Source organism: Heliangelus exortis, chromosome 1 (genome assembly GCF_036169615.1).
Source record: "Heliangelus exortis chromosome 1, bHelExo1.hap1, whole genome shotgun sequence".
NCBI lineage: Eukaryota > Metazoa > Chordata > Aves > Apodiformes > Trochilidae > Heliangelus > Heliangelus exortis.
This window is the reverse complement of record NC_092422.1, coordinates 104,691,250-104,708,599: the sequence shown is the minus strand read 5'-3', so window position 1 is coordinate 104,708,599 and position 17,350 is coordinate 104,691,250. Positions and strand designations below refer to the sequence as shown.

The 17,350-nt window shown below is 39.9% G+C and overlaps 1 protein-coding gene across 1 annotated transcript; it reads right to left on the bottom strand.

Annotated features, from left to right (window-relative positions):
* Positions 1 to 1,795: 1,795 nt before the first annotated feature.
* On the bottom strand, positions 1,796 to 16,522 carry MAEL (maelstrom spermatogenic transposon silencer). The gene is made up of 12 exons (XM_071756531.1): positions 16,324 to 16,522; positions 15,569 to 15,655; positions 13,394 to 13,496; positions 11,125 to 11,280; positions 10,573 to 10,614; positions 9,680 to 9,807; positions 8,802 to 8,856; positions 7,790 to 7,931; positions 5,991 to 6,053; positions 5,030 to 5,162; positions 4,703 to 4,781; positions 1,796 to 3,981 (listed from the first exon to the last, which is right to left on the bottom strand). Exons 1-12 carry the CDS (start codon positions 16,453 to 16,455, stop codon positions 3,866 to 3,868), a joined length of 1,236 nt encoding a protein of 411 aa, XP_071612632.1. The 5' UTR covers positions 16,456 to 16,522; the 3' UTR covers positions 1,796 to 3,865.
* Between the last annotated feature and the right edge of the window lie 828 nt (positions 16,523 to 17,350).

Here is a 17,350-nt window from a genome sequence, read left to right as displayed (position 1 = left end):
GAGACAGAAGCAGGAACAAGTGATCTGGAAGAAATACAGAGATGCTGAGAGTGTGCAGGTATAGGGTTAGGAAAGATAAAGCCCACCCAGAGCTAAATATGGTGAAAGACACAAGGGGCAACAAAAACAACTTCTGTAGGTGTATTGGAATGGGAAAGAGGACATGATCACAAAGGACAAGGAGAAGGTTGAGAACTAAATGCCTTCTTCACCTTGACCTTTACTGGTAAGATCAGCCTTCAAAACAAATTTCAAATTAAATTAAAGATATTAAACCCTGGCATTACTTTATCTACAGTATATAGGTATATACCAAGAAAATTTCTGCTAAATCAGAATACAAGGTCGGTGAGGAAGGAAAGGGAGAAGGTGCCCTGAACAACATTTTTTCCCCTACATCCCATGGCGAGATGGCAGGCTGTTCCCCTGCAGCCCATGGAGCACAGTGGAGCAGATTTGAAGTAGCAGCCATGGAGAACCCTGTGCCAGGAGAGGTGACTGTTCCCAAAGTAGTCCCTGGCTATGTGGCAGCCTGAGCTTGAGCAGTTTACTCCTGACGGACTGCACCTTCTGGGAAGGACTGAAATTGGAGGGGGTTCAAGAAGGATTTTTTTTCCCATGGGAGGGAGCCCAGACTGTGAGGAATCCTTCTCCCCGATAAGGAAGGAGTGGCAGAGAATCACCTGTGATGAACAAACTATAAACCCCACTCCCTGTTCCCTTGTGCTGCTCTGAGGAGAAGGTAGAGATAGGACGAGTGCAGTAAATATTTAAGCTCTTGGTTTTGTTTTCTCTTTGCCCTGTTTTGATATGATTAATGGTAAATTTAAATTAAATTTTTCCCCAAGCTGAGTCTGTCTTGTGACCATAACTGGTGAGTGGAACCCTCCTAGTCCATGTCTTGACCCATGAGGTTTTAGGTGAATTTCTTCCTTGCTATCCCGAAATGGGGGACGGGGAGTGAGTGGCCACGGGGAGTGAGTGGCCACGGGGAGTGAGTGGCCACGGGGAGTGAGTGGCCACGGGGAGTGAGTGGCCACGGGGAGTGAGTGGCCACGTGGTCCTTTGTTACCAGCCAGGCTCAAACCATGACAAGCAGTATCTGTTTACTGCATGTGACGGTGCTTCATTTTTCAATACCAGTTATATACTCTTCAAGTAGAATGTAGCAGAAGAATGTGATCAGAGGTTAATATACTAATGTTATAGACAAGATCAAAGTTGTCACCACAGTCCATTTTGGTTTTATGACCCTCAGACAACTGTTCTTGTAGCCAAAACCTTCAGAGAGTACTAGCACACACTTCATCTATTTGTTTAACATGAACAAAAAATACCTATTGACTTCCTAATGCTTATGCAAAGCCAGGACAACTTTTACCAATTACTGTCAGAGGACTGAGCAAGCTACACTAATGGATGGGCAGAAAGTCACTTCTGATAGAACACATTAGATCTCTGCTTTACAAAAAGGACTCTTAAGACAGCTAAATTTGCATGGTACCTCTCCATGCATACGCAGAGTGTTAAGTTAGTTACTTTTTACTGTGTGGAAAGTACATGATTAAAGCCCCCAGGCTGTCTCCCTCAAATTCTGCTCAGAAGCCACTCTGCCTTTGTTTTATTTTCCCTTGAGAATTCTGTCATGCAAGTGGAGAGAATTTTCTACCGAATCCAACTCACTGATTGTGCATTACCAGTACCATTCCTTGCACTTAGGAGTGTGCTAAGGTTTTAAGTCACCATCTTTCCCTCATCTTCACTTTTCCATTAAAGAAGAGAAGCATTACTGTGCTGTGTTTATTAAGCAGGCTTTATTTTTCAATAAATCAGTTTCAAATGGCACTACAGCCAGGGAAGCAGAGCTACAAAACCAGAAGAATTTTCTATCACACTTCGATATCTGTTGAGGTCCCTCTCAATATACACAGAATAACAGTATTAACTGGGCTACATCAAATTAGTATGCTCATTCTCATTATGCAGATCTTAGCTTTCACTACAAAAACCACCACAGGTTGGCTCTTACAGTAAGACAGCCCATGTTAACAGCTCACTGCCTAGAATATGTAATTAGGTCTTCTACAGCCTATATGCTATTTAAAGTTGCAGGTAGTAAGGTACACATGTGCCATGGAACCATAACTGTTATTCTCCATTACCACTCTGTCTTGAGATTTATAGTACCTTAAGCATATTAGAAATACTCTTTATGTTTGTGTACTCACACCAATACTGAATAAATATTTTAACAATAATTAATTCTCTCCTTTATATAGGATTGAAACATGAACCTTTTATTGTAACAGACCTCTAAAAAGAATTCAAAGACTGGGAATTGTTTCAAAATGTCAATGCAGCAACACCATCAGCTGAGAAATTTGAAAGTCAAGCAACTCTATTCCAATGCAGAAAAGGCTTTACCACTATTAAAGAGACTCAGTTAAAACATTCCCAGATGTTCCACTTGTAATCTTGGTCTTGGACATTTACTAACCTTCATCTGGTGAAAGTTTGCAGGTAGAACAACAGCCTCAAAGGAAAGAAATACAGAGTAATTCAAAAAAATTCAGTGATAAAAGCATGCTGTTTTGTAAGAGGCATCAAAATGGTTCCACAATCCTGCAACACAGGAAGAGGGGCCTCAACTGTCCATACAGCAACCCTAACAGTAATGGCAGCAAGTCACCTTTTTTGACATACTGATCAGAACTAAATTCAGCTTGAATTTATTCATAAGTGTATTGACCTCTTACTTTGGTTGGGTTTTGGGTTTTGTTTGGTTAAATTGTTTTGCTTATTTTCCTATTATGCACTACCTATTTTTGAGTTTCAGTTCCTACAAGGAATAAGCATCTTCTCACACTTGGTTGCTATGGAAATAGTATTTCAAAACTGTATCTGTTGGAACAAAATGCAGAAACAGCTCAAAGAAATAAGCTCTTACTTCTGAGAACCAGTTGATTAAAGACACGTGGACTAAGGATGAGGCTCAGACAACAGATAATTTTCTGGGGACTAGTCCAAGACTTGCACCTCCATAAAATGGAACATCTAACTTCCAGGAGATACATCAGTCTCCCAGTTTTTATGTGCCCTCAAATAATTATGACTGGTATCTACCCTAGCCTGACTAAACTTGTGAAATTGTATCTGCAAATTAATATATTACTTAACACCTACACTAATCTCCAGTCTGTTTGAGGGACGTGCATTTTTTAAACATAAAACTGATGTAAAGGAAAAAACACAATCTATATAATACTTGTTCCTGATGTATAGTCTGTGCCTCTAAAAGAACATAAATAGATGGATATATTTGCCATCATACTTCTTCCGTGACACAAAAAGCCTGCTCAGATTCTTCATGGCTCCCAGATTACAAGCACATCTTTTAGACTGTTGCACCTTTAACTCCCCCAGTGCAGCTCTTCGTACCTCCAATGCTTCCCCTTTCCATCACTTTTTGAGACTGTTATACACTGAAATCCTATCTTCCACATGCAAAAGAGGGGAAGGAGGTTATAAAAGAAGAAATATAGCCCTTGTTTAAAGTCACATTGGCTACTGAAAAAATTAGTATAATTGAATTAGAAAAAATCAATCCTGAATTTGCACCCCATCCATTAAGAAACAGAACTAGTCTGGTATACATTCTTGAAGAGAGGATGCAACTGTAAGTTCTTTTCAAAGTAAGTCTTACTGTACATAATAAACAATATTTTTGTCATCTTTAAATCCAGCTTTAGAATTCTGTCAAGAGTTACATACAAGATGAAAAACAGCAGTCTGAAGTAATTGCTGGTTATCTTATGGAAAGAAGAAAAATCAGAATTTACAGCTTTCCTGGATGTAAAAAAGATTTTCAATTGCCAAAAGTCTTGGAAAGATCAGATGCACTTTTCAGTAATCGAATAATTCCTCTTCCTCGCATGGTAGTTGTTTCAGAAAGGAAAGTTTTCACACCACATGGAGAACCACCTATTAAATTAAATACAATTTGCAAATCAACTCAGTCTTTGCAACTTGCATAACTTAATAAAATTGTTCTTCATATGTTTTGGATCTGAACCTATTCAATAGCTTTGACACAAAAAAGTCAAAATGGGAGTTCCGTCCTCTATAAACACCAAGACCATTAAGATCTCATGATTTATAAGTGGAACAGAGTTTAATTCAGCATGTATTTTACAATTATTAGTCTTGTTAACTTTACTTTCTTCCTCTGAAGATCAGACATGAACTTCTCGGGCAAACTGAGCTCATGTGGTTTCTATTAAAAAATTCATATCCAAAAAGAAGACTACAAATGAGAAATCATTATAAACTGAATTATAACAGCATATTTACAAGTGCCAGCTGAGTCTGCACATATATTGACTTAAGTGCAAGACAAGTATTTTAAAGACAGCCCAGCCTCAAAGGACATAAGCATATGAGAACAGGCTTCAAGTAGCAGAAAAATAAGGGGGTTATAAACCAGAGAACAACATCTGTAAGGAAAGCTAATTTTCTGAGATCTTTTTGACTACAAGAGTGTCTAGCAAGAAAAAGTCCGTACTTTATGTTCACATCTTCAGGAATGCAGTGGAATCCATATGCAGGAATAAGCACAGCTCATTCAGAGTCATTTAAGCTTTATGACCCTGGATTAAGTTTAAATACCTCTTCCCCCTTAAAAATGTGAAAGTTTCAAACTCACAATTAGAAGAGATAAACTCTTGATCCTGACTTGAAGAAGCAAAATGTCTGTCACTTCGAGAGCCTTCAAGGCTTGTTTTCTGTATGAAGAAATAAACACTAAAAATAATGTGTCTTCTAAATGCTGTATTTAGAATAATCCCTGAAATCTGGCAATTATGGAAAAAAAATTTACAGAAAATGATGCAGCTAGGGATTATTCTTCTTCCATCAGGCTGCCCAACATGTCACAAGAGACAGTATCCAAATTAAAAACAGCTAATCTGAAACTGGCAAGTTTGAGCACTCAACTAGAAATAAAACAGTATACCAGTTTAAAGAACCTGACCTGAAAACGTCCAGCATCCAGTATCACCATCTTGGTATTTGTGCCTTCACCATAGTAAGAATCTTGAAGAGGCAGGTGAGCTGCTGTCAGTGAGACTCCATACACATTAGCTAAAGACTTACTGATGCAGTAACTTGACCAAGAAAAAAACAGAAAAGAAGCTTGGCTAAGAGAGATGTAATACTTGTGTACAGAAGCACAGATTTTTGTAGTTCTTCAACTGGTAAACAAAAGCAACCAGGGACTGAGATGCACAGAGCCAATAACAGAAGGCAGAAAGACAACATTGCAGGAGCTAGTTACTCTACATCCAAGACTACCAGCTTCTTCTACAACTACATGTTAAATTAAAACAACTGTTTTCCCACCCTATCAAATGCAGCCTTTTTTTTTTTTTTTTTTTGCAAGACACAGCAGTACTTACAGCGGTTTTCTTAAATGGCAGACTGTTCATTATTATCTCTCTCAAAGTGCTACCACTACTTGACAGGCTTTCCCTGTTTCCTAACTATTTATTTTCCCTTTCCCTGCACCAAAAAGATTACAGAAATTAAAAGTATTTACCTTATGTGTAAGGCAGTATAAGATTCCAAAGTAGCGACTTACTACAACATACCAAGAATGTTTCACCAAACACACAACATATATTAAGCCTTGGAAGAAAAACAGTGAATTTGGATGTAATTAACACTTCTCCCAACCCCTCTAATAATAAGTAGAAATAGTGAAAGGATGAGTTCAGGGTGATGGACATTACTGTCACACACTACATCTAAATGCAAAGACTTACATCATACTGTTAAGCCATACAAACAATAATGAAAGTTATGAACAGAACAAAATCCTGGAGGTGGATGGAATATATAAAACTCAGTATCTAGAACTACAGTGCTCCAGTCAGAGAAGCCAGAGGAAAAAACAAGTCTGTAACAAAATAAGAAGTCATTATAGTGATACTCACGCTATTTTCTTACAGGATGCCAAAGCACAGCAGACTATGTCATTCTCTTCATGCCACTTGCACCTACATGAAATGAAGATCAGGCTTACTTCAGTAGCAACCACCTCAGTAAACATGATTAGTTGATCTAGTCAGAAGGAATGCACACAATTATTAAAGACAGTATTTTGCTGTCCCATGGACCACCTAGTGTCTTTAGAATGTCACAGAGGACCAGCATTCAATAACTAGGCTTTAAGAGGTTTATGCAGAGTTGAAAGGTAAGCCTGACAGACAGCCTGCTTCACACTATGGTGGGGAGAAGGGAGAAAAGAGAATCCTGAGACAAGTGGGATTTAAAAGGTAACACCTTGAAACTTCCCATTAATTTAAAACATTTCCTCTCAGTATTAACATCTCCACTTTCCTTTACAAATGTGTTTTAAATTACGTTTCTCCATTCTTGCTAGGGTCTAGCATGAAGATACTAATGGAAATAGAAAACTGCCTGACTTTAAAAAGATAACGTGACACTGATTACTCCAATAGATCTTAAAGTCTATGTTGTAAGCAGATTACCAAGAATAATTTTTTTTGTTTTTTTAAATCTACTTAAATTTTAAGCTCAAATTATTGGTTCTTACTTAGCACAGTAGCAGTGGAAAGGTTAAAGTATATTTCTAAGTTAACTGTGTCATCACTAAATACTCCCCTGCAACACCATAAGCTACCTAACCCTTTGTACAAACATGGAATAATCTAAAATCAGGAAAAGCTTTACCATTAAAGACAAAGAAAAGACACAAAGGAAAATAAAAACTCTTCCACAAAGTAAGCAGGATTCTCAGTATATAAAGAACACTCATCCCAAGAAAACAACAGGAACCAGCTTAAAGCTTATGCCTGAGAGCTTTATTTATACCACTGGCAAACATATCCCTCATTGCAGGAACAGCATCAGGCATTCAATGTAGAGCAACAGCCAGGTCCCATATAGATTATAGTTCTAAGAATCTGAATCCTCTCACTTCTATCATTTTCCATTAAACACCACAATATACAATATTTCCTTTTTTACCCCCTGCTTCAAATTAGACCCTGGACTCACAGAAAGTTAGTAGTTGGAAAGGACCCTGAGAGACCATCAAGTCCAACCCCCCCTACCAGGGCAGGATCACAAAGTACTAAAGATCACATCCAGGTGTGTTTTCAGTGTCTGCAGAGGAGACTCCACAGCCTCCCTGGGCAGCCTGTGCCAGTGTTCCAAGACTCTCAGTGAAAAAACTTTTCCTTCTTTTTATGCAGAACTTCATATGCTCCAGCTTGCACCCACTGCCCCTTGTCCTATCATTGGACATCACTCAAAAGAGCCTGACTCCTCCTCCTGGCACTCACCCCTTACATATTTATAAACATTGATGAGGTCACCCCTCATTCTCCTCTTCTCCAGAGCCAGCCCCCTCAGCCTTTCCTCATAATGGAGATGTTCCACTCCGTTCATCATCTTGGTCGCTCTGCACTGGACTCTCTCAAGAAGTTCCTTGTCCTTCTGGATCTGAGGGGCCCAGAACTGGACACAATATTCCAGATACAGCCTCAGCAGGGAAGAACAGAGGGGGAGGAGAACCTCTCTCAATTAAAAAGCCATCTGACTTTACACTTACTTTGGGAAAGTATTTTTATTTCCAGTCATACTCATGATGTGAGAAGCATTTCTGATTTGGAGGCTTGCAGAACATTCAAGCCTAGCAGCATACAAGCTCTGTGTAGGGCACCAAAACACAGCAGGCTAATACACATTTCCAAACAATCCAACATACCTGGTATTACTGGAGAAATCCCATAGGGAGACATCCAGTTCTTTACACACCCAAGTCTTGGACGGTTCCTTTTGGTATTTGTTCCGGTATAGTTCTATTACCAGGTCTTCCACAGCAAGAAGCTCCAGATGGCTCTCAATGCCTGTAGCTCAGAGAAAAATCAAGGTCAGCAGAACAAGTGTCAAGTGAACATTCAGCTCAGCTTCCTTCTCAGTCAGCCCTTGCTCACTGCCCAGCCTCTTAGCAGAGCATCAAACTCCTATAAACAAGTTACCACTAGTGGGTTTAGTAAAATGCGGCTTCCTAGAAAACAGGATCATATTATAGATGGAGACTTTCTGTTTACAAGGAGTCACATGGACAAGATAAAGGGCAATGGGCACAAGTTGCTCCTGGCAAGATTCCATCTGAACACAAGAGGAAAATTTTTCACCATGAGGACAGTCAGACATTGGAATGGTTTCCCAGGGGAAGTGGCGGATTCCCTCACTTTGGAAAGTTTTAAGTCTCAGCTTGACAGGCTGCTGAGACATCTCATATAAACAGTAATATTAGAAAGGTTGGACCAGGTAATTCTTGGGGTCCCTTCCAACCTGACATTCAATGATTCTATAGTCCCTTAATTTTTCCCACCTCAGAAATTGTATATCTATATGTGAGCCATCTCTCCTCAGAAGCTGTAAGCTTTCCCATATGTTACCAAAAGCTCACCTTCACAGTCATCTCACTGCCTCTAGTGCTCCTTTAACTGGGTGAGCAAGAAACAGTGTATGTTATTCTACAGATGCACTCATTAGCCAGTGAGCCAATCATGCAGCTGGTTTTACTGTCACTGAGGGGAAGGAACAGAGGGAGAAACCTGCAAAGTAGCTCTGGTTATCAGTACCAGTTTTATCAGACCTTTGAGACCTGAAGACCTTCAGACAAATATAGCTGCCCATGATTACATAACTCTTCTTTCTTGGGGCAAAGCAGGGGGGAGGGCAAAAGAAAAAAATTATCCATTTCCCACCTGTTACTTTAGCCATTCGATTGAGACACCAGCTAATTCGGAATCTGTCACTGGACTAAAGGGAAGAAAATTTCAGTCATCTTGAACAAGTACAGTATGTAAATCTGACATCTGCAAGACTTCTGACTACATCTGAAAAAGTCGCCTCCAAAACAAAATTCAGTGTTTGTGGGACTGAATGTACACCCTTCCCAAAAATTATCTTGAAAAGGAACCAAATGCCACAGAAGCTTTCCAAGCACATCCCAAGAGAAATTCCAGACTAATGTTCGGAGACACTTTAAAGGTTAATCCATACTACAGATACATTTTGTTCATGCATATTTCTTCAGAGCCCTATACTTATGGAAGAAGCCCAAGATCTTTACCCTTCTGCCTTTTTAAGGATTAATACTAGGACGGAATGGAGTCAAATCATAATATAGCTGCCACAAAGCTTGAAAGTCTCTGAATCCTAACATTTGGTCATTGGCAAATGAAACAAGCAAAAATTAAGATTAATAATTTTTACATGGAAATCTCTGCTTAGAAAAGCAGGATTGTGTGACTGTTACTCAGCACAACCAATTTAACTCAGCTTTAAAAGCTTTTAACCTAAGTCAAAACAATGTCAGAGACCAAGTGAAATGTTCATTAATAGACTAGTGCCAGAAGTGCAGGCTGAAAATAGGAAAGCAAAAAATTAGGTCTCCGCTTTATAAAAAGGTTAGCTTAGAAAAGCCACTTCTTCCTGCACAGAATCAGGAACTTTGAAGAGTGCCTTTTCCCACTCATTTACGTCACTCTAAAACCTAATCAGTGTGCATCTCCTTAGACATCCAGCACAACTGAAATTAGATGTTTTGATTTAGAGCATCTTACTTAGACCTTGACCATACCTTGCAGTAGAAGTGAGGCCAAACACCTTTGGCTGGCTGGCCAAACTCAAGAAGTTCTTTTAAGACAACAGTGTAACAAGTACGTGAAAGATCAAATCCAGATAAAGGGATCTTATGAGTGGCATCACCTAATGAAGAGCGAGGTGGGCAGAGAAACAGAACCACAAGTTATGAGAAGTCCTGTTTCCTTAAACAATACAGTTCCCCTCTCCTTTGAATCTTTACTTATCTGTATACACACAAGCACACACACACACTTAACCCTTTTAAAAGGCCATTAATTAGGTATTTGACAAAGGAAAACGTGCGCCAAGTTTGTCTCTCCATAGGGGGAGGAAACGTCCCAATGGAAACAAACAGAAATCTACAAACACTGGGTAAGAGTCACAGGGGAAACAAGGCAGGCCAAGCCAGATGCAACAGTGGTATAAATATTTTAACTTTGCTGATAAATGTAAAGCTGCAAAAGACTTAAGGTTTATATATAGCCTACTATCTTTAAGTTACCCTATTATAAAGTAGCATTTTGTGCTGGAGAGGACTACCAAGGGAAGGACTCTGCTCAGATAGGCTTGAAACGATTTAAAGCCATACAAAGCTGTCCTGTTTAAGAACATATTGCAGTTATTACTGAACTAAAATGGGAAGACAGAATACAAATAACTGCCATTGACAAAACCATTTTGGATGAACTGCTCTGCCATTTGTGGGTACAAAAAAACATATAAAAGGCGACTATGACAAGCTGCTCTGTCACTCCTTTCTCTTCAAAAACTTGGTGAGTTCCCAGGAGAAACAGTAGACTTAAAAACAACATTTGGATACAGATCAGATAAACTGAGTCTAAAACTGTACACCTTTGCATACCATTCTTTTTTTCCCTTGATACTCACCAGCAGCCTGGCAGTGGTACCGAAAGCCACGTGGTGGTACTTCTGCAGAAAAGAGGAGACAGAAGAAAAAGAACAATCATCATCCAACTTCCTCAATGACACATCCTTAACTCTCATAAGCCATAGCTTCATGCAGAGAAACGAACAGCTTCATCTTCCCCAGAGGCCTTACACAAGTGCCACAACTATTTTTTAAAAAGTTATTTTCAGTTATATATGCATCTTAAAAAAATAAGTATGTTGCATAGTGTGCATGTTTATAGATCCTATCAAGACACATATTCCTCAGCAAGAAATACAAAGCTCAAACATCTTAAGGTCCTCCTGGATTTATTCTATCCCCTTTGAAGCTTCATGCAGGTCTGATGATGGATTAAATCTCTTCAGAAACGATTGGCACTGCTCCAAGAATTCAAGAAGTCCAAAAACAGCCAAAGAAATAAACCTGTCTTGATACCAGAAATCTCATCTAAGCAGCAGTGACATTAAAAACCCTCCCTCTCACTTCAAGGCAAGACAAACTACTTCTTGTCTCCCTTCCTTGGAACTCACCTGGATCTATGAAGTGATGGAAATCACCCATTATGCCATCCTGCAGGGAGTATTTGACACACCCAATCTCGCAAGGAAGGAAGCGCTGTTCGCAGTGGGACGGCAGCTTGCCGTGGCTGTAAATGTTCAGGAAGTAGAAGATGTCTGCAATCACATCTAAAAGTAATAAATAAACAAACAAATAAATAAATAAATTAAATAAAGCTACCAAAGGTCACTGCAAGCCATCCTGGCCTCAGCTAATACACTCAAAGCAATACATACATAGATACATAGATACATGAATATATATATATGTATATGTATATACATATATATATATGTATATATGCGTATATACACATATATATGTATATGTGTATATATATATCTATACACACGAATGACAGATGCTCTCTATTAATATAGAGAGTAATGCCCAAGCAAAACACACAGATCTTTCTCTCTATCTGAGATAACAGCTCAGACAGAGTCAGGTGTATGGGGAGTCCTGATACAATTTCCATAGGTGTTCCTGTGTGTAGAGATCATAGGGGAGGGGAAAAAGTAAATAAAAATAAAGGCAATTAAAAAAAAACAAACAAACAAAAAAACCTCAAAAGAAGTCAAACCCCAAACCTACAAGAATGTTAAGAGGCCTGGAATCCAACAGGATCTACTATTCCTTTTTATGATAGGCCTCCTCACCATTTAGGAAAACAAGGTTGGGAATAAGAAAAAAATCAGTAACTGCAAAGCAGCCTTGCAAACTCAATTCAGTAACAAAAGATAAATGAGCTGGTAATAATCTTTTCAAGCAAGAGGAGATGAGCTCTCTGCCTAATTAAAAGTATTGCTTCTCCTCTGCTAAATGAGCTCCCAAAGAAGGTGGCAAGAACACCCAAGGCAAATGCTAAGAAACAAATTTATTGTTTACTAATTTAAAAAGGAACTATGAAAAATATATCACAATACACCTTAATATTTCTCTTCAAGAATGTCACATAATGTTCCTGCTGAGAGCTTAAACACAGCTATTTAATCTTCACACTTAAGTTCTGCTCCTCATAAAAAAATATCCTACTTCTACAAAATAATAGGGATATTTAACTTTTTTTACACAGAAACAATGCCGTATGCCACACTTCCTGGCATTTGACAGAAGTTGCCCTAAGCCTGAATACTGGTGCTCTCTTACATGGGTCTTGAACTCCAGAAGCTGCAGAGCTATAGAAAAGATACCTCTCCTACCCGAGTTTGAGCAACTATCCTTATGAAAAAAATGGATATAGCTACAGGGAACCATACAGAACTGTTACTGAGAATTATTAAAGAGCAGCATGGCAAAATGTGTCTCAGTTATCCCTTATAATTATCCCTCTCATTCAGTTTAAAGATCAATTGTGTCAGCCCAAGCCACCACGACCAAACTGATCAAACTTGGATCACGATGACAGAGGAGCACGATCTGTGGCAGGGACACATTTCATGGAGCTACTCTTTCCTGCCCCTCCATAACCATGACAATATGAAAAAAGATCAAGAGACTTGATCTTCTAGGTAAAAGACTTGAGCTGAAACTTACCCACACAGCACATAAAGCTTATACTGAATGGCTGCCTGACTTATCTCTTAAGTGCTCATTTTTCAGAACCATGTAAAATTCATGGCGAAAATATTACAGGTATGTTCATTACACAATTCTAACTAAAACATCCTTTTCAAGAGGGGGTACAGATAAGACAGGTTTAATTTTCAAGACTTCTTTCAATAACAAAACAAGCCAAGATGTAATAAAAGCCCTGACGAAGCAAATACTCCTCCTGTTGTTCTCCCAGAGGCCAGGTCATAATTTTATTTTATATCTCTACCATACAAATTTGAACTTGGGTATCTAACAACTCTTTAACCTTTAAAGCTGGTACAAGTATTCCTTCCTTGGATTAGGCCTTGTAACTCAAACATGTAAACTGAAGAATTACCTTTTCATTAAAAAACTGAAATAATCTTAAAGAAACTATTAATGACCACATTCCCATCATGCCAAAAAAACAAAGGAGAGAATTATTTCAGGGAACGAGGGTAGACATGACTTGACAGGGACATTTGTACTGACTTTTTATATTACACAAGACCTTTGTATAACATTAGATTGTTAATTTAAATCAAAGAAACAGCAGACACTGATGACCACTAGCAAAAATGTAAACAGCCTTTGTATAGCCATGGAGAATATCCATAAAGGGCAAGCTTTCATCTACCAGGATTAACTACTTTAAGATTACTGTACCCTGATCATTCTTCCAAGATATGGCAGAGGCATCTGGAAGAGAAGTAACACTGCTCATCTTTGTGGTCAGACAAGCAGGAGCTGGATGGGTAAGATTGGAAGTCTGGAAAAGAGAAAAAAAATTGAGTCTTCTAACTCTCAGTAATATCCTTCACCTACTTCTATTAGAGGAACATATGACATCTAATGGCAGTTATGGTTAGATGGAACAAGTCTGCAGTTTATATACAAGCATCTGTACTTGCAAACCAACGCAGAAAGATTTCTCTTCTAATAAAAAGAGAGATAGCTATGTTCCTAACTTGGTCAACTCATTTCTACTAGAAAGAACTACAGCTAAACTTAAAAAAATAAATAAAAAATGTTGGGTTCAGTGCCTTGTCACAGATAAGGAACTTTTCAATTTGGAATTTCAATTTTTTTTTTTTCCATAAAGCTTACAGAATAGCTTGGCAGATGCTTTAGTTGCCTTTTACTAGGCACAGAACTGATGAAAAGCTGACAAACCTCGAGGAAGTCATCAGACTGCTCTGGCACAGAGCAAGTAAGAGGGGCACGTACACCCATTAAGCACTGCAATCCCATGCATGAACAGTAAGCTTTTAAGAGGACAGGAAGTTGGCTTACAGAACTCAGTCATTCAAGACCCAAACTGGGAATAACACCTGCATCTAGGTACACTAATTCCAAACTACCATTTCTTGATTATCAGTCTGAATTATTTAAAATAAAATAAGGAATTGGTCCCATCCACGTAAGTTTAGGTAATCTCCAAAAGATGACCAAGACCTTTCACTATACAAAATAACTGTGGCTGTGTTCAGAAGTGTGATTAGTAAATTGAGATCACATGCAATCTCACACATACACACTTCTCTATTTCCACTGACAGGCAATAAAGATTGTTCTTTATTTTAGTAAAATTATTATTCCTTTCACTGATTGCATTTTTCTAAAATGCTTCTACTTGTAGAAGGATATACAGAAGACCATATTTATGTCATTTCATGTAGCTCTCCATTATATGTGAAAATGGAGATTCATTAATTACATACTCCTAGCCTACTCAAATACCTCAATGATGATCATATTCTAAACAGCTCTTTTCCATACAGGTAAGCCCCCCAAAGCAGAAAACATTGCCTAATATCTCCCTAGTATAGACTGACTAAATTAACTAATCCAGATCTACTAGTTACTCTAAACTACAAGCAACCTGTCACTCTCTCTAGAGCATCCTGTGTTTTAAAGACCTAAAATTTACCCTCAATAGTCATTTATAGTTCACAGCACAATATGGGATGAAGAAGTAAACACAGTACTATTCATTTACTCAGCTGGGCACTTTGCTTTGACACTCAAGTATTCACACCGCACACCACGACTGGAACAAAATGAGCTTTCTGACACCTCAGGTAATTCAAACTCTGAAACTATGCTTCAGGGAACGGTTGGGAGAGGGAGAGACAGATAGGAGGAGAAGAAAAGGGGACACCCACACGTTTTCAAGACAGTAAATAGTAGTAGGGATCCATTCAGCCCTATTTCTGACTACAATCACATTCAGCTTACTTCTACATTGTGGAATCTTGCCTTCCACTACAGCATTACTACTCTCTCTGTAATCAAGCCAAGGTAAAAATGGAGACAAGGTACAGTTATTCCTTTTGTGTGTCTTGCAACATTTTATTTACTTGGTCCACCACCACAGCCACTCAAGAATACCAAATCAGCTGCATATAAGAGGCAGCTTCAGGAAATAAGGTAAGAAACACCTAAATTAAGGACGTCCACAAAGCAACAGTGATATGAAATTATGACCAGAAATTGAACAAATCTGCAGTATTATAAATACATTGTAAGTCAATCACTGCAAAATACTGTTAAGCATAAAACTAAGTGATTTAAACTACATTTTACTTGGCAAGAGCTCAAAGGAACAAGATGTGCTTGTTTATGTAGTACAGAGTGTTCTCACCCTTAATTCAAAGCAGAACAATTTTGTGCTTAACCTTCACAACAGTATGGACTATGACAGCAGCCATAGCCTCCATATGCTAAAAGCTATGAAGAGCAGGTGATCTTCTATATAGCATCACAGCTCACCTAACCCCAACACCACTTACTCCCCCTCTTATTTAGCTACACTGAAGGGTGTTCTTTCTTAGCATTTACCTTTTGCACTGCCTTCGGAGTATGCTTCTTCCCATTCCATGCACGAGCTTTCTCTGTGTATTTAATTTTTTCTTCCTCAGTCAGCAACTTGAAGTAAATTGTTAAAAAAAAAATAAATTAAAAAATAAAATTTTTACTGCTTCCTTCTAATGGTCCCTCAAACCAACTAACTCCACGTCACAAATTTACCACACAAAGGAGAACTGCCAAGACTGGCTCAAACATTTCCAGTAGCTTTCTCCCCCACAAAGCCAGAAGCTTCGATTTGAAACACCTTCTGAAGCACCTTCAGACAAGCGCAAAGCAGCACTGTCTCATCACCACAAACAAGAGGTCTTCTGAAAGCACCCCTGCCAGCAAGGGACTCCACTGCCCTCTGTCACAGGCCACAGCTGGGCCCTGCAGATGGGAACAGCGCAGCGCCTGCTTTTTACCCTCAAGATTCCCGTCTCAACAGCTCCACACACGACGCCTGAGCCCCCACCTAGTTCACCCACACAGAAAGGCCACGCTGTGGGTCCCACACAACCTACACAAGGGCACCACGCAGATCCATCTGCCGGGTGCCTGTTCCTAAGCAAGAGGCAGGCGAGCTGCCATCAAGCCCACGGCTCCGGCCCCCCGCGACAGGAGCAGGACCCGGACCTCCCCCTCTGCCCTCCCCGTCATTAAGCCGCCTTAACCCAAGGCCGCTTCCCTCCGCGGGAATCCGGAGGGACGCGGGTCTGCAGGCAGCAGAGAGCCCTTGCCCTCACCGCCCATTCCTGGGAGCAGTAGGGAAAGGCTTCGACCGTGCGGGTCACGGGTAGCCCACGCCGCTGCAGCTTGGGCAGCTGGTCACGCACGAAGAAGTAAAAAGGGCTGCTGGAACCCCGCCGCTGCGACATGGCCGCCTCGCCCCTCGACCGCCCGAGGGCTCTCCCGCCGTGACCGGGGAAGAAGAGCAAGGGCGGCCGTATGAGAGAGCCCGGGGCGACGGGGCGGGGCAGGAGCGGTGCCCGCCCCGCTCTTTTGGCGGCAAGGGGAGTAGAACGATTACACGTGAGGGCCAGGGCCCTTGCTGCGTGTTTGGTTTGGTTCGTTTAGTTTTTTGTTTGCTTGCGTTTTGGTTTTGTTTTGGGGTTTTTTTTGTTTGTTTGGGGTTTTTTTTGGAGGGGGTTTGGTTGGTTGGTTGGTTCTGTGTTTGTTATTTTTATTGGGTGCTACAGGTTAAGAAGTACCTCATGGGAGAAATTAACTTTCACCAAGCTCTCTGAGGCATTCAAAATGATGTTTTCCCACCGACCCGGAATGGCAATAAAAGGTCACGCCCATCTACATCCTCTTGCTCTGAACCGCAGAATCACACTATGCTTTGGGTTGGAAAGGACTTCAAAGACAATCTAATTCCAACCCCTCCTTGCATGGAAAGGGGCACCTTCCACTAGACCAGGTTGCTCCAAGCCCTATCCAACCTGGCCTATGAACACTTGCAGGGATGAGACATTCACAGCTTTTCCGGGCAACCTTTTCCAGTGTCTCACCCACCCTCACAGTCAATAATTTATTCCTAATGTCTAATCTAAATCTACCCACTTCCAGCTTAAAGCCATTACCCTTCATCCTATTGTGTTCAATATTATATATGTATTAGACATACAATGTTATATACTAAATTTAGCAAAATCCTTACAGAAGGTCACTACATTCTTTTATGCAAATAGATACATTCATATGTATAAACAAACAAAACAAAGGAACAGCAGAAGAGACCAACTGAAATCCCATATCCAAAATGCATCT